Here is a 25,561-nt window from a genome sequence, read left to right on the forward strand (position 1 = left end):
AGAACTAAGTTGATAAAACAGGACTTCCCTGGTGGGCCAGAGGTTAGGAATCCGTCAATGCAGGGGACACAGGTTCGATCTCTGGTCTGCAAAGATCCCATATGCCACACAGCAACTAGTTCCATGTGCCTCTACTACTGAGCCCAAGAGCCCTCAAGCTTGTGCTTCACAAGAAAAGCTACCAAATGACAAGTAAGAGTAGCCCCTGCTTGCCACAACTAGAGAAAGCCCAGATGCATGGCAAAGAAAAGCCAGTGCAGCCAAAAATGAAAAAAGAATAAATAAAATAAATAGATCAAATACTTACCGATGATAGGCTTCTCGCCGATACTTTTTCAGGGCATGTTTATCCATGTTAGCAGGCATATCTGCTGCATTTTGTAACCGATCACTCCAGGAGGTTGTCATTTTGTTTTAATTGTATGCTCAATTCTAGAAAAGAAAGATCAGTAATTTAGCATATTAACACTGTCATCCATATATTGATATCAGGTTTTTAAAAAAATTAGTAAAATTGTAGATTGCAAACCATCTAACTATCTATTTAAATATATTGAGGGACTTCCCTGCTGGTCCAGTGGTTAAGATCAGCCTCCCAAATGCAGGAGATGCGGGTTCAATCCTTGGTCAGGGCCTGAGATCCCACATGCTGCAGGCGCAACCAGGTGCACAGTGCAACACAGCTGCGACAGTGCACAGTAGCTGCGCCACGGGGCAACCTCTGAGCCTGCGCGCCACAATGCGGATCCTGCACGCCACAACTAAGACTCAGTGCAGGCTAAATAAAATCCTGCGTGCCACAACTAAGACTCAGTGCAGGCTAAATAAAGGGACATTTGGAAAAAATAAAATAAAATGTATTGAATATGGAAATAAACTGAAAATTAAATCAACACTTATAAACTATGTAAATTTAGGAAAATAATTTCATATAGTAATTTCTATCCAGAAAGATCACATATATCACTTTCAAATAATTAAGCATGATAGTCAGTAATAATTTACTTTAATCCCCAATTCTAGAAAAGGCGCTGAGACCACAAAGATTTGAGAAAATATATAATGTTCAGTTAACATATGTTCAAAATATGTAAAGTAAGAAATTTTTAAATTCTGATAAACACGGTAAATTCACTCAGATCAGATCAGATCAGTTGCTCAGTAGTGTCCGACTCTTTGCGACCCCATGAACTGCAGCACACCAGGCCTCCCCATCCATCACCAACTCCTGGAGTTCACTCAGACTCACGTCCATCGAGTCAGTGATGCCATCCACCCATCTCATCCTCTGTCGTCCCCTTCTCCTCCTGCCCCCAATCCCTCCCACCATCAGAGTCTTTTCCAATGAGTCAACTCTTCGCATCAGGTGGCCAAAGTACTGGAGTTTCAGCTTTAGCATCAGTCCTTCCAAAGAACACCCAGGACTGATCTCCTTCAGAATGGACTGGTTGGATCTCCTTGCAGTCCAAGGGACTCTTGAGAGTCTTCTCCAACACCACAGTTCAAAAGCATCAATTCTTCGGCGCTCAGCCTTCTTCACAGTCCAATTCTCACATCCATACATGACCACAGGAAAAACCATAGCCTTGACTAGACGGACCTTTGTTGGCAAAGTAATGTCTCTGCTTTTGAATATGCTATCTAGGTTGGTCATAACTTTCCTTCCAAGGAGTAAGCGTCTTTTAATTTCATGGCTGCAGTCACCATCTGCAGTGATTGTGGAGCCCAAAAAAATAAAGTCTGACACTGTTTCCACTGTTTCCCCATCTATTTGCCATGAAGTGATGGGACCGGATGCCATGATCTTCGTTTTCTGAATGTTGAGCTTTAAGTCAACTTTTCACTCTCCTCTTTCACTTTCATCAAGAAGCTTTTTAGTTCCTCTTCACTTTCTGCCATAAGGGTGGTGTCATCTGCATATCTGAGGTTACTGATATTTCTCCCGTCAATCTTGATTTTAGCTTGTGCTTCTTCCAGCCCAGCGTTTCTCATGATGTACTCTGCATATAAGTTAAATAAACAGGGTGACAATATACAGCCTTGACGTACTCCTTTTCCCATTTGGAACCAGTCTGTTGTTCCATGTCCAGTTCTAACTGTTGCTTCCTGACCTGCATACAAATTTCCCAAGAGGCAGATCAGGTGGTCAATGGTACTACAAATATAAGTCATGTGCATTTGACTTCTAATTAGATTATGCTTTTATATTTTTATACAATAAATTATCTTCCAGATAGGATTAAAGACTGAACTAGAAGAAGAAATAAACTAAAAGATTTAATCTCATTAGAATAAACATTTAAAGCAAGGTAAGCAGGTAAATGTCTTTACTGTATTTTAACTACAGGCCCTGTTATAGGTTTCGCTTCAATTTTCAGAAGTTTTCATCTGTAAATAGTTTTAAATAAGGATGAAAAATAACCTTTTTTGAGTTAAATCTTTATTAACATTTTATTAAAGTACCAATAGGGCTTCCCTGGTGGCTCGGAGGGTAAAGCATCAGCCTGCAACGCGGAGACCTGGGTTTGACCCCTGGGTCGGGAAGATCCCCTGGAGAAGGAAATGGCAACCCACTCCAGTAGTCTTGGCTGGAAAATCCCATGGACAGAGAAACCTGGTGGCTATGGTCCATGGGGTCACAAAGAGTCAGACATGACTGAGCAACTTCACTTTCACCTTTCTTTCTTTCAAAGTACCAATATTTGTGAAAACATCTGCATTCTAACTTATTGCCCATTTTGAAAATGCTAACACTGTTTACATTAAGTCAATTTTTAAATAAGTCATCTTTGTAGCTTTTGAAAATAATTTATTGAAGCGAAATTTCACATAAGAAAACAGTTTATAGTGAATAAGTCAATACTATGAGCATTTGGTATGCTCATAGTATAGTTCAACCACCACCTCTACCGAGTTTCAAAATATTTTTATCATTCCAGAGTAAAACCCCTTACTCAAGGATTCCCTGGTAGTCCAGTGGCTAAGATTCCACATGCCCAATGCAGGGGACCTGGGTTCAATCCCTGGTCATGGAATTAGATATCCCACATGCCACAACTAAAGATCCCACATGCTACACTCAACAAAGATATAAGATCCCACGTGCCACAACGAAGACCTGGTGCAGCCAAATAAATATTAAAAAAAAATTTTACCTAGTAAGCAGTTTCTCCCCATTCCCCCTACCCGCTGGCCACTACCGATTCCAGTTCTGTCTCTTTGGGTTTATCTATTCTGGATGTATCATATAAGCAGAATCATATAATACGTGAGTTTTTGTGTCTGGCTTTCTTCACTTAGCATGTTTTCTAGATTCATCCATGTTGTACCATGTTTCAGATACTTCATTCCTTTTTATGGCTGAATGAGAAATACTCTACCATTTGTATGTACCACAATTTGTTTATCCATTCATCCATTAATGGACATCTGGACTCTTTCCACCTTTTAGCTACTGTAAACAGTACTGCTATGAACATGTATCAACAATGCATTTACTTGAGTACTACTTTTCAATTCTTTTGGATATATATTTAGGTCTGTCATGTTTCTGAAGTAATCAGAATTTCCAAACCCTTTGGGTAACTGTGGTACTGGCTAATACTAGTTAGGTAACTGTGATACTGGCTAGTACTAGTCAAGGGAATTCCCTGGCATTCCAGTGGTTAAGACTCCATGCTTTCACTGCAGGGTTCACAGGTTCGATCCCTGGTTGGGGAACTAGGATTCCGCATACCACGGGTGTGGCCAAAAAAAAAGACTCTAGTTAAAAACTAGAGTTAAAAACTAGTTTTATAAACTAGTTTAAAACTATATTTTACGACTCCTCTATTCCAAAGCCTTTGACGGTGTGGATCACTATAAACTGTGGAAAATTCTGAAGCAGACGGGAATACCAGACCACCTGACCTGCCTCTTGAGAAACCTGTATGTAGGTCAGGAAGCAACAGTTAGAACTGGACATGGAACAACAGACTGGTTCCAAATAGGAAAAGGAGTATGTCAAGGCTGTATATTGTCACCCTGTTTATTTAACTTATATGCAGAGTACATCATGAGAAACGCTGGGCTGGAAGAAGCACAAACTGGAATGAAAACTGCCAGGAGAAATATCAATAACCTCAGATATGCAGATGATACCACCCTTAAGGCACAAAGTGAAGAAGAACTAAAGAGCCTCTTGATGAAAGTGAAAGAGGAGAGTGAAAAAGTTGGCTTAAAACTAAACATTCAGAAAACAAAGATCATGGCATCCAGTCCCATCACTTCATGGCAAATAGATGGGGAAACAGTGGAAACAGTGGCTAACTTTATTTTTTTGGGCTCCAAAATCACTGCAGATGGTGATTGTAGCCATGAAATTAAAAGACACTTACTCCTTGGAAGGAAAGTTATGACCAACCTAGATAGCATATTCAAAAGCAGAGACATTACTTTGCCAACAAAGGTCCGTCTAGTCAAGGCTATGGTTTTTCCAGAGGTCACGTATGGATGTGAGAGTTGGACTATAAAGAAAGCTGAGTGCCAAAGAATTGATGCTTTTGAACTGTGGTGTTGGAGAAGACTCTTGAGCGTCCCTTGGACAGCAAGGAGATCCAACCAGTCCATCCTAAAGGGGATCAGTCCTGGGTGTTTACTGGAGGGACTGATGTTGAAGCTGAAACTCCAGTACTTTGGCCACCTGATGCGAAGAGCTGACTCACTGGAAAAGACCCTGATGCTGGGAAAGATTGAGGGCAGGAGGAGAAGGGGACGACAGAGGATGAGATGGTTGGATGGCATCACCGCCTCAATGGACATGGATTTGGGTGGACTCCAGGAGTTGATGATGGACAGGGAGGCCTGGCGTGCTGCAGTTCATGGGATTGCAAAGAGTCGGACACGACTGAGCAACTGAACTGAACAGAACAAGGTAAAATGTATACTGTATGGCATCCAATAAAAAATTAGCAGCATTCTAAGAAAAAGGAAAATATGATACATAATGAGGAGAAAAATTAGCTGAAGCAAACACACAAATGACACAGATGATAAAAGACACTAAGTTGTGGTTATTAGTCTGTGTGGTAAGTCGCTTCATTCCAACTCTTTGCAACCCTAAGGACTATAGTCCACCAGGCTCCTCTGTCCATGGGGATTCTCCAGGCAAGAAAACTGGAGTGGGTTGCCATTTCCTTCTCCAATGCGTGAAAGTCCTCATACCAGTCAGAATGGCCATCCTTTAAAAGTATACAAATAACAAATGTTGGAGAGGGTGTGGAGAAAAGGGAGCCCTCCTACACTGTTGGGAGGAATGTAAACTAGTGCAGCCAGTATGGAAAACAGTATGGAGGTTCCTTAAAAACTAAAAATAGAGTATTCCCTGGTAGTCCAATGGTTGGGACTCCAACCTTTCAATGTCAAGGGCACAGATAGGTTCAGTCCCTGGCTGGGGAGCTAAGATCCTACACCACGTGGCACAGCCAAAAAATTAATTAAAAGGTTCATTTAAAGAAAGAAAGTCCATCCTCTAGCCTGAAGTTTAAAAAAAAACAACTAAAAACAGAGTTGCCATAAGATCCAGCTCCCACTCCTGGGCACATATCCAGAGAAAACTATGTAATTTGAAAAGATACATGCACCCTGATGTTCATAGCACAGTATTCAAGATAGCCAAAACATAGAAGCAACCTAAATGTGCATCAACAAATGACTAGATAAAGAAAATGTTGTGTGTGTGTGTGTGTGTGTGTGTGTGTGTGTGTGTGTGTATAAAATGGGACGTTGTTGTTGCCGTTTAGTTGCTAAGATCTGCACAACTCTTTTGCAACCCCATGGGCTGTAGCAACCCTAAGGACTCTAACCCACCAGGCTCCTCTATCCATGGGGTTTACTAGGCAAGATACTGGAGTGGGTTGCCATTTCCTTCTTCAAGGAATCTCCACAACCCAGTGATTGAACCCACATCTCTTGCATTGGCAGGAGGATTCTTTTTCACTGAGGCACCAGGGAAGCCCATTTCACATGCTAGCAAGGTTATGCTCAGAGTCTTTCAAGGTAGGCTTCAGAAACATGTGAGCCAAGAACTTTCAGATATACAAGTTGGGTTTCAAAGGGACAGAGGAACCAGGGATCAAACTGGCAACATTTGCTGGATCACGGAGAAAGCAAGGGAGTTCCAGAAAAACATCCACTTCTGTTTCACTGACTATGCTAAAGCCTTTGACTGTGTGGATCACAACAAACTGTGGAAAATTCTTAAAGAGATGGGAGTACCAGACCTCCTTACCTGTCTCCTGAGAAACCTGTATGTGGGTCAAGAAGCAACTTGAAAACAGGACACGGGACAACAGACTGGTTCAAAATTGGAAAGGTGTACGACAGGCTGTATATTGGCACCCTGCTTGTTTAACTTCTAAGAAGAGTACATCATGCAAAATGCCAGGCTGGGCGAATCAAAAGCTGGAATCAAAATTGCCGGGAGAAATATCAACAACCTCAGATATGCAGATGATACCCCTACTGGCAGAAAGTGAAGAGGAACTAAAGAGCCTCTTGATGAAGGTGAAAGAGGAGACTGAAAAAGCTGGCTTGAAACTCAACAGTCAAATCTATAAGGAAATAGCATTTGTTCACAGACCTCAGTAAAGTGAGGATATGATAGATAAACAATAAATCAACTTACTATTAGGTTGGCATTACATGTCATGTTCTACACATTATGGTTTATATATATATATATATATATGAGTGACACAAAAATATTTCATTCCCTTTGGAAGTTTAAATATTGACTCTTTGTTTATATATTCCACTTGTCTCTTTTCATGGCTAACAGAGGACATAAATGAAACAAAACTATATTTTCATGTTGTGTTTCCATTAAAGTGTTTTCTATCACTCTTTAGGTGGGAAGGGGAAGATAAGCTACAGTCAGGGGGAAAACATTTGCAGTTCAGTTCAGTCGCTCAGTCATGTCCGACTCTTTGCGACCCCATGGACTACCACATGCCCGGCTTCACTGTCCATCACCAACTTCCTGCTCAAAGTCATGTCCATTGAGTCGGTGATGCCATCCAACAATCTCATCTTCTGTCGTCCCCTTCTCCTCCTACCTTCAATCTTTTCAGCATCAGGGTCTTTTCTCATCAAGTGGCCAAAGTATTGGAGCTTCAGCTTCAGCATCAGTCCTTCCAATGAATATTTGCAACTGATTTCCTTCAGGATTGACTGGTTTGATCTCCTTGTAGTCCAAGGAACTCTGAAGAGTCTTCTCCAGCACCACAGTTCAAAAGCATCAATTCTTCAGCACTCAGCCTTCTTTATGGTCCACCTCTCACAGCATGAGCCCTCATGCTGCAACTACTGAAGCCCAAGTGCCCTAGGGCCCACTGCTCCACAGCAAGAGAAGCCATCCTAACGAGAAGCCCATGATCGCACCTGGAGAGCAGCCCCGGCTCTGCAACAAGAGAAACCCCGAGCAACAACAAGATCCAGCACAGCCAAAAAATAAATAAATTAAATCATTAAAAAAAAACACACAATAAGACAAAGAATCTAATTATCAAAATACAGGTAAAATACCTGAACAGACACTTCATCACAAAAGATATACAGATGTCAAATAAGCACAAGAAATGATACTCAACATCATTTATCATCAAGGAAATGCAAATTATAACCATAATGAGATTCTACTACATGCCTATTACAACATCTAAAATTAAAAAGACTGACCAGGGACTTCCCTCGTGATCTAGGGGTTAGGACTCTGTGATTCCACTGCAAGGGGCACAGGGTTCAATCCCTGGTCAGGGAACTAAGATCCTGCATGCCATACAGTGTGGCCAAAACAAACAAAAAAAAGATTAACCATGCCAAATTTGATGAGGATATATAGCAACTAGAACTCTAACACATGGCTGGTGAGGATTTAAAAAAAAAAAAAAAAAAAGGGGGACAAGCACTTTGGAAACAATTTGCCATTTCTTTTTTGTTGTTTTTCTTTTTTGGCCATGCGGCATAGCTGGTAGGATCTCAGTCCCCTGACCAGGGACTCAACAAGACTCACAGCAGGTAAAGCCCAGAATCTTAATCTCTAGGCCACCAGGGAACTCCAAGCATTTCTTTTAAATATACCTACTCTAGGTCCCAATCCTTCTACTCCCAAGTAACTGTCCAAGAGAAATGAAAGCATATATCCATATAGGCTTGTACATGAATATTCATAGCAGCTTTGTTGTAATAGTCAGAAGGTGAAAACAACCCAAACATCTATGAACAGGTGAATGGATATATATGGTCTTTTATCCACATAATGGAATACAATTAGGCAATAAAAAAGAAAGAACTATTGATACACAACATGAATAAATCTCAAAATTATGCTGAGTGAAAGAAGATAAAAAATTGAGTGCACACTATATGGTTTTGTTTATATAAAATTCTAGAAAATGCCAACTAATCTACAGTGATAGAAAGCAGATCAGTGGTTGCCTGGAGTGAGGAATGAGGTGGCAGGGCCCGAGGAAACTTTTGGGTGCGATATGTTCATTACCTCAGTTATGGTGACTGTCTCATGGCTATACACATATGTCAAAATTTATTGTATACTCTAAATATATACAGTTTGTTGTATTTATACCTCAATAAAACTTTTATAAAAAGGCAGGCTTTTCTTTCCCTCTTTCCTTACAAATTAGAAGTAGTAATTATACTAACAAAAGAGTTCCTCCATATATTTTAATTTCTTTTTCTATTACTTTCTTCAAATTATTTGTAGGAAAAATTCAAAGCACCTTCTTGGATCATTCATGGACTAAACAAAACACATTTCATTTTAAAAATTCAAGTTACAGAGTCTCAGCAAAGGTAACATAAAAATGTATTCAACAAAAAACATAAAAATAAATTATTAACCATATAATCATTAATATGAAATAAAATCTGCCATGAAGTCTATACAGTTTTGTGAAGGTTAAGGGGTAAGATTTTCTTAGATCATCTTCAAAAAGTTCCTTACTTGACAGTTTTCCTATGATCTTATCTAACATACATAAGTGTTACTATGACAGACTTTTGGACTCTATTCACAGAGCCAGCCTATCTAATATTGAACTATTTTTCATAGCAACAATAAAATTACAGATGATTATCATATGGCAAAAAAAAGAGTGCTCCAATGAGTAAGTAAACATTTCGTTTGTCACCTGTTTACAGTGTCAAGCTTAAGAGTAGTTTTTTCAGTAAGGTACAGCAGTGCCTAATGTTGAACAAAAGGCTCAAATTTTAATTCCTTTCAAGCAATAGTGGTACAGCTTATACTGAAACAGTGAGTGAAAGTGAAGTGAAGTCGCTCAGTCGTGTCCGACTCTTTGCGACCTGTGGACTGTAGCCCACCAAGCTCCTCTGTCCATGGGATTCTCCAGGCAAGAATACTGGAGTGGGTAGCCATTTCCTTCTCCAGAAACAGTACTTTGCTTCAATATAAAATATCCAGCCTGCAAAGTAGTTGTATCTGAAGAGTAACAACTGAAATGAACTCTCAGGCATTCAAAATACTATAGTTTCACACTTTAAAAATATTTCCTAGGCAAAATATACATATTTATAGTTCCCTTCACCACCGGTATCACCCTCCCCCAAACAAAGGGAAAACCAGCTGCCCCCAAAGCTCTAGGCAACTTCTGAAAACAGGAAGCAGAGTAACTGAAACGGCAGGGTAAGCCTTGCGAGTAATCTGCAGCCTGGTTAGCAAGGCCATTTTACTGTCTGTTTCAGGTCCTGTCAGTAGCTCACCTGGAAAGCAGTGAGCAGCACTTCATACAGAATGTAGCACAGATCCATCAGGCAAACTGTTTACTTCACACAGCAGTTTGAACCAAATATTCATTTTTCAATGGAATTAGTGTGTCACTACAGGCAATATATAATAACAGTAATACGAACACTTAGTGTTCTATTAAATTTCACTGCAAATTATTTTGTGTTTGCAATATAAAATTAGGAATTTATAAGTTTTATAATCAACCATTCTCATTCTAAGAACAATGAACACTGCTCTGAGACTTGAATGGAAAGGATACTTTTAAATGGCTTTTTCAAATTTCCTCACTTTAGCCTGAAATTTATTTTCAAAAATACAACTTTCACTGCATATTGCGCTGTGCTCAGTTGTGTTCAATTCTTTGCAGCCCCATGGACTGTAGCCAGCCGGGCTCCTCTGTCCATGGAATTTTCCAGGCAAGAATATTGGAGTGGGGTGCATTTCCTACTCCAGGGGATCTTTCCGATCTAGGAATCGAACCTGCGTCTCTTGTGTTGCCTGCTCACCTGCACTGGCAGGCGGACTCTTTATCATTAGTAACTGAATATTACACATATTTAACTATTATAGTTTACTATAATAAATTGAAAAAGAAAAGTTAAAGCTATATTGCTCATATGTACACCTGGTATCACACTAACATTTTACACATAACTCTTGATAATCCTAATCCTTGACAGATGAGCAGTAAAACCAGAAAGTGTAGAGGTACATTAGTTGGTTACATCATTATGTTCCCATCAAGGGACCCTTCTGTAACAAGACCACAAACCAATTTACTTACAAATACAGTCCCTGGAAAACAAGGGAAGCCAGATCCAAATTCAGATTAGTTTGTCTAATAATTCTGCTAAAAATCTAAATCATTGTTCATGTAGTTAATAGGGCCACCCCTAAATCAAAGAACAGCACTTTGAAATAAAATACAGCTTTGCAAGTATTTTTGTAACCTTTGTTTCTTCTAATCATAAAACACATGAAAGAAAATAATCACATAAATTATTTTAAGATGAAGGAATATTAATTTCTCCCCAAAAGTAAGACTCCTTGGGTGGTGATGGTTGTTTAGTTGCTAAGCCGTGTCCGACTCTTGTGACCCCATGGACTGTAGCCTGCCAGACTCTTCTGTCCATGGGATTCTCCAGGCAAGAATATTGGAGTGGGTTGCCATCTCCTTCTCCAGTAAGACTCCTTAAAAGTGTGTTATGTATAAACTGTTAAATGTTTCATTAACTCCTATCTTTTTAGTTTATAAGCAAGAGTTTTTTGCTCATTTTTCATTCACAGTTCTTTCTATCATTTGCCCATATTTTACATTTGTATAAAAGACTAAGTTTACACATCAAGTGATACAGATGGCTAACAAATTCCAACTAATAAAATCTCATTTACCTATCCACACGTATCACTAGCTATTCTCTTACCCTACTTTATTTTTCTTTTTTGAACATTGACACTTGTAGATTTAACGTATTTGACAGTTTTGTACTGCCAAGTCATTTTCTCTAAAATGCAAGCTCCACTAGGCTAAGACTTGTTTTGTTCACTGCTATAGCCTCAGTTCCCTGAAATGCAGACTTGAAATACACAGGCAGAAATAAACTCTTACACCTCTACATTTGGCGCATTTCGCTTTCAGAAGCTAACTTCTGTGTTCAGCTGAAAATGCAAGAATATTACACAGGTTCTTTTTAATGCTCTAAATCAATCTTCATGAAATCTTACTCTTGGTTCAGAAACACATAAGATTCTTAGTTTGATTACTATAGTATTTTGCTAACATTTGGACACCAGGCCTTGGAACAAAAGGTTCCCTGTTCTCTGATGGAAAACAACAAAAACTAAGACAAGATCTTGTCAAATGAGAAATGTACTACCTGTTACCAGGACAATTTGTTTTTCTTCTTCAAGCAACAACATGCTCCAATCTCTAGTTTGAAACCATAACTAGAAAATGTGAATGTGTTGCATATGCTCCTAAACTTCCAAAAACAGATAAAAAATGTTATCCTGAACACTTTACAGCTGCTACTCCTAGAATTCCATTACCTCTGCCACATCACACAGAATTCATCCATATATGAAGGTTGCTTTCAACTGAATGTTCTGAGTAATACCAGACCTTCAACAATAACATAGTTGTTGACAGCAAGGAACAAGAGAGCATGTAAAGAAAACATTTTAAATGACTGTGCCTGAGAATATGTGGTACAGCAGTTCCCCCTAACCCTTATCCAAGAGGGGATACGTTCCGAGACCTCCAGTGGATGCCTGAAACTGGATAGTATGGAATGCCATATAAGCTGTATTTCCCCCTATACATATATACCTACAATAAAGTTTAACTTAAAAATGAGGCACACAAGAGGCATGTTAACCACAGTAACTAATAATAAAACAATTCCAACAACACAACTGTAACAAGTTATGTGAACATGGTCTCTCACTCAATATCTTACTCTACCGTACTCATACTTCTGGTGATGACATAAGATGATAAAATGCCTATGTAATGAGTTGAAGGTGAGTGATGTAGGCACTATGACACAGTGTTAGTTAGGCTACTCTTGATCTTCTGATGATATGTCAGGAGGAGGATTATTTGCTTTGGGTGATTCTGAATTACTGGGCCATAAGGAGGTCAATGATTGGGGATCCCAGACAGGACGGTGCAAGATTTCACCACATTACTCAGAATGTCATACTCACATTACACAATCTGAAACTTATTAATTGTTAATTTCTGGAACGTAATATTTTCTGGCGGTGACTGCAGGTAACGGAAACTGTGGAAAGCAAAACTGTGGATAAGGGGGGACCACCATATGACTTTTATTTCTTCAAAACACTGCTGTAATTAGCTAAGGTCAAAAGCATAAAGGTAACAGAGCTGAACTGTTTTTGCATTCAGCTAACATATAATACTTTGCAATGGATGATTTAGTAATGATTCATGAATATCCTTTTAAAAAGCTGATGGGGACTTTCCTGATGGTCCAGTGGTCAGGAATCTGCCTTGTGGTGCAGGGGGTACAGGTTCAATCCCTGTTCAGGGAATGAAGATCCCATGTGCTGCAGAGCAACTAGGCCTAAGAGGAGCAGCTACTAAGCCCGAGCACTCTGGAGCCTGGGCGCCACAATAATCACCATGATAGTTCTACTTTTTTATTATATATATTCATATATATGGCTTAGTTTACTTATTTGATGAAAATTCGGAGATATGGGACTTCCCTGGTAGTCCAGTGGTTAAGGATCAGCCTTCCAATGCAGGGGACACAGATTCAATCGCTAGTCTTGAGACCCCACATGCAGCAGGGCAACTGAGCCTATGCGCCACAATTACTAAAGCCCATAACCTCAGATATGCAGATGACACCACCCTTATGGCAGAAAGTGAAGAGGAACTAAAGAGCCTCTTGATGAAAGTGAAAGTGGAGAGTGAAAAAGTTGGCTTAAAGCTCAACATTCAGAAAACGAAGATCATGGCATCCGGTCCCATCACTTCATGGCAAATAGATGGGGAAACAGTGGAAACAGTGTCAGACTTTATTTTGGGGGGCTCCAAAATCACTGCAGATGGTGACTGCAGCCATGAAATGAAAAGACGCTTACTCCTTGGAAGGAAAGTTATGACCAACCTAGACAGCATATTCAAAAGCAGAGACATTACTTTGCCAACAAAGGTCCATCTAGTCAAGGCTATGGTTTTTCCTGTGGTCATGTATGGATGTGAGAGTTGGACTGAAGAAGGCTGAGCGCCGAAGAATTGATGCTTTTGAACTGTGGTGTTGGAGAAGACTCTCGAGAGTCCCTTGGACTGCAAGGAGATCCAACCAGTCCATTCTGAAGGAGATCAGCCCTGGGATTTTTTTGGAGGGAATGATGCTGAAGCTGAAACTCCAGTACTTTGGCCACCTGATGCGAAGAGTTGACTCATTGGAAAAGACTCTGATGGTGGGAGGGATTGGGGGCAGGAGGAGAAGGGGACGACAGAGGATGAGATGGCTGGATGGCATCACTGACTCGACGGATGTGAGTCTGAGTGAACTCCGGGAGTTGGTGATGGACAGGGAGGCCTGGCGTGCTGCGATTCCTGGGGTCGCAAAGAGTCGGACACGACTGAGTGACTGAACTGAACTGATGCTCCCTAGAGCTGGTGCTCTGCAGCAAGTGAAGCCACCACAATGAGTAGCCCTCGGGCAGCAATGAAGACCCAATGCAGCCCAAAAAATAAACAATTTTTTTTAAATTCAGAGATATGTATAAATTCAATGTCTTAGTAATGTTAACATAATAACAGCTAACTTCCCCAGTGGCTCAGAAGTAAAGAATTCACCTGCCAATGCAGGAGACATGGGTTCGATCCCTGAGTGGGGAAGATCCTTAGGAGAAAGAAACGGCAACCCATTCCTGTATTCTTGCCTGGGAAATCCCACAGACAGAGGAGCCTGGCAGGCTACAGTCCATGAGGTCGCAAAAGAATTGGACACGACTTCGCGACTAAACAACAATAAAACATTTATTTAGCGCTCACTTTTTTTTCATGTATTATTCTAAGCTCTATACATATTTTATCTGACTTCTCACGAGGACCATATGAATTAGGTACCATTATCTTCATTATACAAAGAAGAAAACAGCATAGAGAAGTTAAATAATTTGACCAAGATTATAGAAACAAACTTGTAGTAAAGAGTGCAGATTCTGGAGCCATTCTGACCAAGTTCAAAACTTGGTTCAAATGCTAATTAGTTCTGTAACTGACCAAATTATACAATCACCTCAGCTTCTTCTACTCCAAAATGGTTAGTTGGAACAAGGATTTAATGCATCATTAAGTGCAACATACTAAGAACAGTGGCTGGCACACAGTGCATGATAAATTACAATATTTATAATACTAGAGACCACAGTGTTTCATACTTATGACTTCTGCACAATGTAGTAAATACTTTATGTTTGAAGGAATATTATAGTAGGTTTCTACTTTTAGAGTCCAAACTTCAGAGTGTCAATTAAATGCCAAAGGCTATACAATTTCACACGTTTTTTCACGTCAATCTAAGTATCCTAAATATAATCTACTATCTATAGGTTTCTTTCTTTCCTGAAAGCTCTCAGTTCCTCCTAGGATTACTTCATCAAACCTACTGCAAAAGTCAATAATTTAAGGCTAAGAATACAGCATTCACTGATTTCAGATTTGTGAAAGATCCCAATGTTACATTTTGGTGTTATTTACAGCAAGATACCATGCTGAAACTCTTCCAAATACATCTTAAAATGTTCACAATTTTCATACAGAATAATTTGAGCTGTTTCAACCTCTACACATTTAGCACAGTTCAGATAACACAAAACCTTCACAATTTAGTGCATAACAAAAGCCATGCAGTCTTTAGAATTTGCAGAGTGATTTCAGAACAAACACAATGGCAGAAAAAGAATGTGTAACACAAATGCTAATTGAACACCATATTAAAGATAGACTAAGCAGAAAAAACATCTAAGCCTAAATATAAAAAAAGCAAAACCATACAACTTTTAGAAAATAAAAAAATGATGAAAAGCCTTATGACATCAAGGTAGAGAAGACTTTCTTGGATAATAAACACAAACCATAAAGGAAAAGATGGACAAATTTGACTAGGTTAAAATTTATAGTTTATACCTGCCAAAAACATTTGGTCTGAATTTAAATACCCTGCCAAAAAATATTTAGTTTGAATTTAAATACAAAAGGAAATGATCAGACAAATCCAAATTGAGGGACGTTCTATAAAACAACTAACCTGGACTCTTCAAATATCATCAATATTACGAAAACAAACAAAAATCTGGGGCTCTGTTGTGGATTAAAGGTAACTAAAGGGACATGGTAACTAAATGCAACTCATCATCCTGAACCAGGGATGGGGCTGAAGAATAACTATAAAGGTCATTATTGGGACAACTGAGAAATTTTTAATACGCACTGTGTATTAGACAATAAGGTTGTATTCATATTAAATGTGATAATTATACTGTAGGTTTATAGGCCATCCTTGCTTTTAGGATATATAAGTATTAATATATCTTTTGAGAGACGAAATGCCATGATGTCTACAACTTACTTTTAAACAGTTTAGAGAAAAAAAATCTATATATGAAAGAAAACAAACATGGCAGTGTTAACAACTGGTGAATCCGGGTGAGAGGTGTAAGTGTAGTCACTGAACTACCACTGCACTTTTCTGTAGGACTGAAATTTTTCAAATAAAAAGTTGGAATAAACATGTAAAGCTTAAAAATAAAACAAAAAACTAAAACTTGGGCTTCCCAGGTGTCTCAGTGGTGAAGACTCTGCCTGCCAATGCAGGACATACGGTTTCCATCCCTGATCAGGGAAGATCCCACATACGGCAGAGTGACTGAGTCAGCACACCACAACTACTGAGTCAGAACTATAGAGCCCAGGAGCCCTGCGCAGCTCCTGAGCCCAGGGGATGCAACACTGAAGCCTGAACGCCCTAGAGCCTGTGAAGCCTGCACGCCCTCGAGCCCGTGAAGCCTGCACGCCCTAGAGCCTGTGAAGCCTGCATGCCCTAGAGCCTGTGAAGCCTGCACGCCCTCGAGCCTGTGCTCTGCAACGAGAAGCCTGTGTACCACAACTAGAGAGTGGGCGCTGCTCTCCACAACTAGAGAAAGTCCAGGCAGTAATGAAGACCTAGCACAGTCAAAAATAAATAAAAAAAAAATTTTTTTTAATGTAAAACTTGGGACTTCCTTGGTGGTCGTGGCTAAGACTCCAAGTTCCCAATGCAGGGGCCCTGGATTCGATCCCTGGTCAGGGCAAAAACAATGTTAAACACCATCACTAGTCATTAGGGAAATGTAAACTAAAACCACAAAGAGATATCACCGCTCACCTGACAGAAAAGTTATTATCAGAAAAAAAACAAGAAATAACAAGTGCTGGTGAGGATGTGGAAAGAAGGGAACCCTCCGGGGCCCTGGATTTGATCCCTGGTCAAATTCTTCACCACTGAGCCACCTGGGAAACCCAAGTTTACAGGGTTTTTAAGTTTTACATTTTTATTTCAACTTTTTATTTGAAAAATTTCAGTCCTACAGAAAAGTACAGTGGTAGTTCAATGAATACACTTACACCTTTCACCCGGATTCACCAGTTGTTAACACTTTGCCACAACTAAGACTCAGTGCAGCCAAATAAATAAATCAAATAAACGTATTTTTTAAAAAATGTAAAACTCATGCACAACAAAAAGTAAAGAGCAATCAAACACTGAGAGGACACTGCAATATCATAACAGGGTGAGTATTAGTATAAAGTAGAGATAAAGAGCTGCAAACTAACGATGGAAAAGAAAATAAGCCAACAGAAAAAAAAGAATGAAAGATACGAACAGCAATTACAGAGAAGAAAAATCTTACAATAAATGGATGCAAACAGAATAAATCATTACAATAAATGGAACAGCAAATTAAAATGAATTGAGCTTGATTTTAAAATTGAAGTCTGACAATATCCATGTTTGCAGGGATATGGCAAAATGGGAACTCTCACAACCTGCTGATGGATATTTCCTATTTAGTACTTTGGAAAATAATTCGGCCTTATCTAATAAAGGTGAAGATCCTCATACTCTACAACCTAGAATTCCCTAGGCTTAGAATTCTCTCTCACACCTGTAAATAACATGACACATAGAAGAATGTTTATTACAGCACTGTTAACAATAGTAAAAAAGGCAGAAACCCCTTCATATTAATAAACAAACTGGGTTATTCACATAATGCAATATTATAGAGCAATTAAGATGAACGAACTAAAGATATAGCTATCAACATGGATATGAGCAAAAACAATGTTAAACAACATCACTAATCATTAAGGAAATGCAAATTAAAACCACAAAGAGATATCACTGCTCACCTGGCAGAAAAGTTATTATCAAAAAAAAAAAAAAAGAAAGAAATAACAAGTGCTGGTGAGGATGTGGAGAGAAGGAACCCTCATATGCTGTTGGTGCAGCCACTATGGAAGACAGTATAAACATCCCTCAAAAAATTAAGAATAGAACTACCATATGATCCAGCTTCCAAGGATATTTATCCAAAGAATATGAAAACACTAATCTGAAAAAAGATACATGCACACCCCTATGTTCATTCTGGTATTATTCACAATAGCCAGGATTGGAATCAATGGATGAAAAGATGTGGTGTATATATACATATATACACAAAGGAATAGTACTCAGTCATAAGACAATGAAATCTTGACACGTGCAGTTAACACTGATGGACATTAAGGATATTATGCTAAGTGAAACAAGCCAGATGGAGAAAGACAAATACCATATGATTTCACTCATATGTGGAATATAAAAAACTAACAAACAAACAAACAATAAACCAACTCAAACAAAAACCTAGAAAAAGAGTACTAGTGACCACAGGGGCACCGGTAGAGGAAAAGGGAAATGGGTAAAGGAGATCAACTATATGGTGATCAATGGACACTACATTTTTGGCGGTGAGCAAAGGGTATACAGAATCAGAAATACTATATTCGTGAAACTTTTATAATGCTATAAATCAATGCACATCAATAAAATAAATTCAAAAAAGAACAGCCTCAATATTGGGATAGACCTGGAAATACAGGCTGGGCTAGAAGTCAAACATAGACCCCCTCCAGTAAACATACTCCCCCCAAAATCTTCATGTGGGGACTTCCCTGGTGGTCCAGTGATTAAGAATTCGCCTGCCTATGAAGAGGACACCATCTCGATCCCTGGTCCAGGAAGTTTCCATATGCCATGGGGCAACTAAGCCAATGTGCCACAACTACTGAGCGTGCTCTCTGCAGCAAAAGAGGCCACCGCAACAAGAAGCACTTGTACCACAGCTAGAGAGTAGCCCCGGCTGGCCACAGCTAGAGAGAGCCCAAGCGCGGCAATGAAGACCCAGCACAACCAAATAAACCAATCAAAAAATTAAAAAAATCTTCATACGAGCTTCTTTCATCAATGCTTTATCATGAAATATCTTCAAAAATATAAAATCAAAATGAATCAAAAACAAGTTTTTTATTGTGCATAGTACATTAAACAAGAGAATCATGTGCGTAACACATTAAACAAGAGCATATACCCTTTTATGGATATACACATATTAGTAAAAGTATAAAAATATAATGGGAATAATTACTGAATTCATGAAAGGGCAAAAGAGAGGAACAGTATCAGCAAGGGTTCATACAGGCCTTAACTGCATTGGTAATTTTATCCCTTTGAAAAATACAGTAAATTGAAAAGAGAGACTACACAATTAGAACATGGACTAATATGGGGGGAAAAAAAAGACACAAGATAAATATGAACTGTAATTAAGATGATTACATTATATTCTGTTTAAAATATTTCATATTTTTAAATAAATTTAAAATATTAAAGAAATCACATTAAATTGAATCAAGAAGCATTAAAAAACATGTACTCCATGGACATCTGAAAGGGAAACATACGAACACAGTGGTTCCCTCCGAATCCATGGGGGCGCTGGTTCTAGGACACACACCCTGTCATCACAGATACCAAAATTCCCAGATGCTCAAGCTCCTTATATAAAATGGCACAGTACAGCCGTCCTTCCGATTTTCCCCCATTTTGCAGCCAGATATGACAGGCCTACTATATCCAACACATTTGCTGGTATGTATATTTTTGTTGCTGTTAAGTCATGTCCAACTCTCTGTGACCTCATGGATGCCAGGCTTCTCTGTCCTCCACTATCCTCTGGAACCTGCATGTATATTTTATATGTACATATATGTATTTTATATAGACACATATAAAATATACAAGGAATTCCCTGGCAGTCCAGTGGTTAGGATTTTGCACTTCCACTGCAGGGGGCACGGAGTCAGTCCTTGGTCGGGGAACAAGGAACCTACAGTTTAATTCAACCATTAAACTTCAGGCACCAGATTTCAATCTTCTCTTTCCAAGGAGACCCTGACACAGCAGGTTTTTTCATCTCACACTCTTGATAATGCTTCCCAACCAAAAGAAACACATGAACAAATAGTTCAACACTGAGTCAATTCTGATTCTGTATTTCACCAAAATGGCAGGGGGGGGCGGGGGGCGGAGGGGTGAGCAGTACTGCTAAAGTTGTTTTTCATGAAAAGGAAAACAGCCACTGCAAACTTTGGTAACCAATCATAGGACACAAATTTCAAATGATATTTGCTTTAAGATAATTGCTTCAAATGGTAAAAAGTCGTTAAAACATTTATTCTGTTCAAGCCACAAGGACTCAACACTGCGTAACAATTTCCTATCAATTTCCTTAAAACAAGTAACTTTTTCAGGGCTAAACTTTAAAAATGAAACAAACACCAGCTACTTGTAAATAAGGGCTGTCTTGCTTCATTAATTCTGCTCTATCTGCAAGAAACCCATGTAGCCTATCTTGTGAATAGTTTACTCGAATTTCTCTCTCCAGTTTTATTTCATACTATTGATCTACCAAACTCTTTGTTTTAGTGAGAGCAATCTATTCAGCAAACCCTCAATATAATTTTTTCCATACTCTCAGGTGTCACTTTTCGTTTTCCCTGATTCCACCAACCTACAGTAATCTCTCCATTTTGAACCAAAAAAAACAAAAACAAAAACAAAAAAAAACCCACACACTAACAGCTAACATTTATAGAGAATTTAATGGGTGCTAGTGTTACTTCAATGGAATTATCCCATTGAACCCACACAACTCTGTGAAATTTGTTCTATTTTTCCCTTTTTCATGGTGAGAGAAACTGAGTAAGGTTCTCTCAAGGTTAATTCTCCAAGGGTGCATGAATGGTATGGCAAGCCAGGTCTCAAACACAGACACCAAAACCCAGGCCCTTAAACATATGTGATGCCATCTCCTGGCTCAGTGCCTTTGTACCGACCGCCTTTACTGCTCACACATCATTTAATATATGCCCTGCGATATTTAACATTTTGTGTTCCGAGATGTTGCCTAAGCAGTTCAAAATATTACATTTACTCAACAAAAATTTACTGAGAGCCTATATGCCAGGCACTAGTGACTACTAGGCATAAAATCATGTTATGGAACCTCCACAAAAGAAAAGTAGATGAATTCTCTAGATATATGGATGACATCCAGATACGTGGGGAAGTGTAAATTTTAAAATATGTAAAAGGAATATAATATAATTATAAATAAAAATTATATTTACATAAGAACTAGAAAAGGGGCATCCTTGGTGGTCCGATGGTTAAGAATCTGCCCTTCAATGCAAGGGACACTGGTTTGATCCCTGGTCCTGTGGGAAGATCCCTCATGCTTCAGTGTAACTAAGCCCTGTTCACCACAACTACTGAGCCCAGGTGCTACAACTACTGAAGTCCACTGTGGCTGTGCTCCACAACAAGAGAAGCTGCTCATCAGAACTAGAGAGTAGCCCCTGTTCACCACAACTAGAGAAAAGCCCACACAACGAAGACCTACCACAGCCAAAAAATAAATAAATCGTAAAAAAATAAAAGAACTAGAAAAGATATTTGTCACAAATAATGCGATAAAGTTGGGGGATTTTTTTAACCATTAAATTTTGCTTTTGGGTAAGAAAGGCAAGCAATAAAAATATGTACTTTAAAAACAAGTTTTATGCCCTCTCTTTACCCCATTAAGCAGTAGAAATTAGAAATAGCCTAGAGGCAGAAGATGTACCTTCGGCCAACATTACACCTACTCTGGCTTTCTTTAGGAAGCTACACCTGAAATAACTAATCAGGCTTGCAGATACCCTTTGTAAATATCTATATAAATCTTCCTACAATTATAAACTTCTGGAAACCTGTAGTCAATTATAAATTTTCAAACAATGGAATCAAATCTTGGAGCTGAATGAACCCTTGCCGAGCATCTCCTTGGGCTCTCTCACTTTACAGATTAGTTGATCATTAAATTTTAAAATCTATATTCTGGGTTGATGAGAACAACGCAGCAAGCTATACCGAAATGTAGTGGCTTATACTGCAATAGAAAAGCATTTCCAAAATAAAGTTTATGCGCACTAGCATCAGCCCAGCATGTGGAGTTCTGCTTTTAATTACAAGCTGTGTCTTCTTGAACTTAACCTCTTCAGGCCTGGATGCCTTCATCTGGAAAAATTCTAATCATGTTGAAAAGTGTCGAGGTAAATATCTGAAAGGACCTCAGTAACATTACGGTTCCACGATAAATGGCATGGGTTTGGGTGAACTCCGGGAGTTGGTGATGGACAGGGAGGCCTGGCGTGCTGCGGTTCATGGGGTCGCAAAGAGTCGGACACGACTGAGCGACTGAACTGCACTGATAAATGGCACTCTTTCACATTACAGTTACCAGAGTTTGCATCTACTGCTTTAAGAGGCAAAATGAACAGTATATAAACAATATGAAACAAGTTCAATCATGAAGAATCTGGACACGCACGCACACGCACGCACAAAAACAACCCTATAATGGTGACTAGTCACTGCAGAGCACTGCACTTACAATGCATCCTCAAAACAAGGGCCCAAAGTCAAGGGAAAACGCTACATCTGACATCCAACTCTACCTACTTGCCTTTAAAAGATAAGGCCTACCAGAGTCAAAGCCCCCCAAACGTCATGCTTATAACCACAGCTTCAGGCCTCAGATTCGCATCTCACTCTCGGCTCTCAAGGGCTTCTGGGGTCCCCAGGAAAAAAAAAGCACTGCCACCAGACAGTTGGCCCCGGACTCGAGAGCCATTGGGAAAGAACTAGCACGTTTTTCTCGTGGTGGCTTGCAATTCGAAGTGAGCTTTCCAGGAAGTGCTGCAAAGGACCAAACTGTTCTGTGGGCTTTCAGCTGGCAATTTCTGGTGGTTCTTGCTACAACGCAGTCAACCCAGCATCCTAACACATAGCTGCCGGCTACTTCCTCGGGCGGTCGACCGGGAACGCGCACGGGGAGGGGAAGCCCATTAACTTGGCGGAAAGGCAGGCATCGGGTACGGACGGGAGGAAGCCAGGCGTCGGCAGGAAAAAATTATCTGAACTGAGTAAAGGGATGTCTGCCAGAGGTGGGATAGGGGCTACCACCAGCGTAAAGGAAAAGCTGGGTAACGGGCCGGAACGCGGCAAGACTGACTGCTGAGGCTAGGGGCCGCGCTGAGAGAGTAAGGCGGGTCCCGGAGAGCCCAAGGCCGGGAAACAATGGCGCGAGCGTGACGTGGGGCCAGGGGCGTCGCCGCGGCACGGAGGAAGGGGCTGCTCTGAGGCAGAGGGCGACCTGAGGTTGGGGGCGTGCGGAATCTGGGGTGCTGGGTCCGCGGGCGCGCACTCAGACCAGAGGGGCCTGAGGGGCGCGGCAGCCGAGTAGGACTGGTGCGGGGTGGCCCAGGTCGCGCGCTCTGCCGCGCATCCTGCCTCGCTCCCTCGCCCGCCCGCTCCTTCCCCGCCCGCCCGCGGGTACCGCCGCACTCACCGGCCCCGCCGCACGGCAGCAATCCCAGCGCGCAACTGCCGCAGCCTCCTGGGCGCGCGCTCTCCCCGCCCCCGCCGCCCCGGCACCGCCCCCTCCGCCCCGGCACCGCCCCCTTTGCTCGCGCCCAGCCAGGGACCGGCGCGCTGTTCCGTCCCGCAGCTCCGCCGCAGAACCCGGCCGCCGCGACGCTCCCTAGCCACGCTGCGGGAGTGCGGACGCAAGGCGCGCCAGCGTCCCGGTCCCTCGCGCGGGTCTGGGGATCGTCAAATAACAGAACATCGCCTGCTGCTGAGCTGTCGGGTGACGCACGTTGACAACCCTTCCATGTCCTTTAGGTCTCCATCCCTGGGCCTTCTGCAGGGCCCTGGACTACTTCACTGACACTCCGACGCTTTCCCTTAGCGGGGTGGAGGCATCCGTTTTTCCCAGTCACAGAATCTTCCAGACGAAAGGACCTCAAAAAGTCCTCTGGCCCAAACTACGCCTGAGTCCCAATAATAAAATACGATAAAATAAAAGTAATAAATAAAATAATAAAAGTACGACTTTGAGGTTTGTCAGAAAGGATTGGAGTCTCGGTTCCACAGCTCGCCAACTGTGTGATCTTGTGCGATATACCTGAGTTCATCATACCACTTCCCTCATCCTTAATACAGGTGTTAATACATCCTTAACAACAGTGCCTACCTCTTAGGATGATGACAGAATGAAATAAGATAATAGAGGAAATGTCCTCGGCACAGTCTTGGCACATAATCCTAAAAAAAAAAAGGTGAATTATTATATCAACTCCTACCCCAACCAACTCGCGTCTGAAAGAAAGCTGCTCAATGACAGAAAGCCTTTGCCTCAGCAGCTCTGACCAGCCAGAAGGTGTTTCTTCAGCGTCCACTCTCTGGCCCAAGTCCTCTTTGGAGCCTCAGAGAACAAACAGGTCTAATCTCTCTCCCACCTTCTACTTTTCAGATACTTGAAGACTTCTGCCCAAGATCTTCTCTTTTCCAAACTAGTATCTCACATTGCTTCCATTGTTTCTTCCTTTGTCCTGATTTTGAGGGTCTCTGTCTTCATTCTTCTCACACATGTGGTCAGTTTGACTGTGGCTCCTTCAGAGTATGTTGCCCAAGAGTGAATCAAATGTTTGTGATACCATCAGAGCAAAGCAGGCCAGGTAGGGCTTATTGCCTTGCAGTCAAGAAATAAAATCCTTGGCACCTGCATTATTGACTCATTGAGCTTGCAGTCAACTAAAACTTCCAAGACTTTTTAATAAGTGCTCTGCTGGAATATTTCTACCCTCTCTTGTGTTTTTGAGCCAACTTCAGTACAGGTCGGCTGAGGACAGGCCCTGACCTCTTACCTGTTGGATTTTTCAGGATATGTGGGGAAAAGAAATAGGAGTTTAAAGGTAGTCTGACACTACTTTTAAACCAAGTGCACATGGAAAAAGGCCAGAGTTTGTGTCTAAAGATCATGACACTAAGCAAATAAATATATATATGCAATGTGATAAAATGAAGTGCATGCACACAAACACACACACACGAAGACTAGAAGGAAATATGTAATTGAGTATGGTTTTCATAGGGGTTTTCTCTCAGTAAAAAGACATAGGGCAGTTTCTTCTTTATATTTTTTCGTAAACTTCCTAGATTTTCTACACTGTTTATATTACTTTCGTAATCAAGAACTTTGTTTCCAAAAGAAAAAAATCAGAAAAAAATTTTAAATTAGATGAAATAAAGAAAAAAAATGGGAAACAAAGGGATAACATACTAGGAGAAAACATTTGTAATATATAAAACAGGATTTGTATCTGCAACATATCAAGGATGCAATAAATCAAAAAGAAAAAAATTCACTAGAAAAATGGGCAAATGTAAATAGGCAGTTCACAGAAAGAAAGTTATAAATTGCCAGTAATAATACAGAGATGCCCAACCTCAGTAGTAACCAGAGAAATGGAATTAAAACTCAAACTGGCAACAATTTTCAAGCTTCATAATATCAGAATGTAAATTGGCACAGCCACTTTAAAGGGCAATCAGACAACATCTATTAAATCCATGCCTCAGCAATGCCGCTTCTAGTTATCTACTATAATCCGATGTTATGGAGATATAAACGAGGATAATTGCTATGATACTGCAAATAAAGAAAATTTGGTATCAGCCAATGCCCATTGATCGGGCAATAGCTAAATAAAATATAGAAAATTCTTACAGTAAAGGA

General features: G+C 40.3%; 1 protein-coding gene across 5 annotated transcripts in view; it reads right to left on the reverse strand.

The window, feature by feature from the left end:
• NT5C2 (5'-nucleotidase, cytosolic II) overlaps positions 1-25,561 on the reverse strand; it is a 150,714-nt gene that overhangs the window by 76,170 nt on the left and 48,983 nt on the right. For 2 of the 5 annotated variants that reach the window (XM_055560839.1, XM_055560836.1), the window contains exons 1-2: positions 23,330-23,422; positions 308-432 (exon numbers count right to left, since the gene is read on the reverse strand). In XM_055560839.1, coding sequence (XP_055416814.1) covers positions 308-408 — 101 coding nt within the window. In that variant the 5' untranslated portion in view covers positions 409-432; positions 23,330-23,422. Of the gene's footprint in view, positions 1-307; positions 433-7,094; positions 7,424-23,329; positions 23,423-25,561 lie in introns of those variants that run through there. The other 3 variants (XM_055560838.1, XM_055560837.1, XM_055560842.1) reach the window with 3 other exon arrangements.

The sequence above is a fragment of the Bubalus kerabau genome, chromosome 22 (genome assembly GCF_029407905.1).
Source record: "Bubalus kerabau isolate K-KA32 ecotype Philippines breed swamp buffalo chromosome 22, PCC_UOA_SB_1v2, whole genome shotgun sequence".
Lineage (NCBI taxonomy): Eukaryota > Metazoa > Chordata > Mammalia > Artiodactyla > Bovidae > Bubalus > Bubalus kerabau.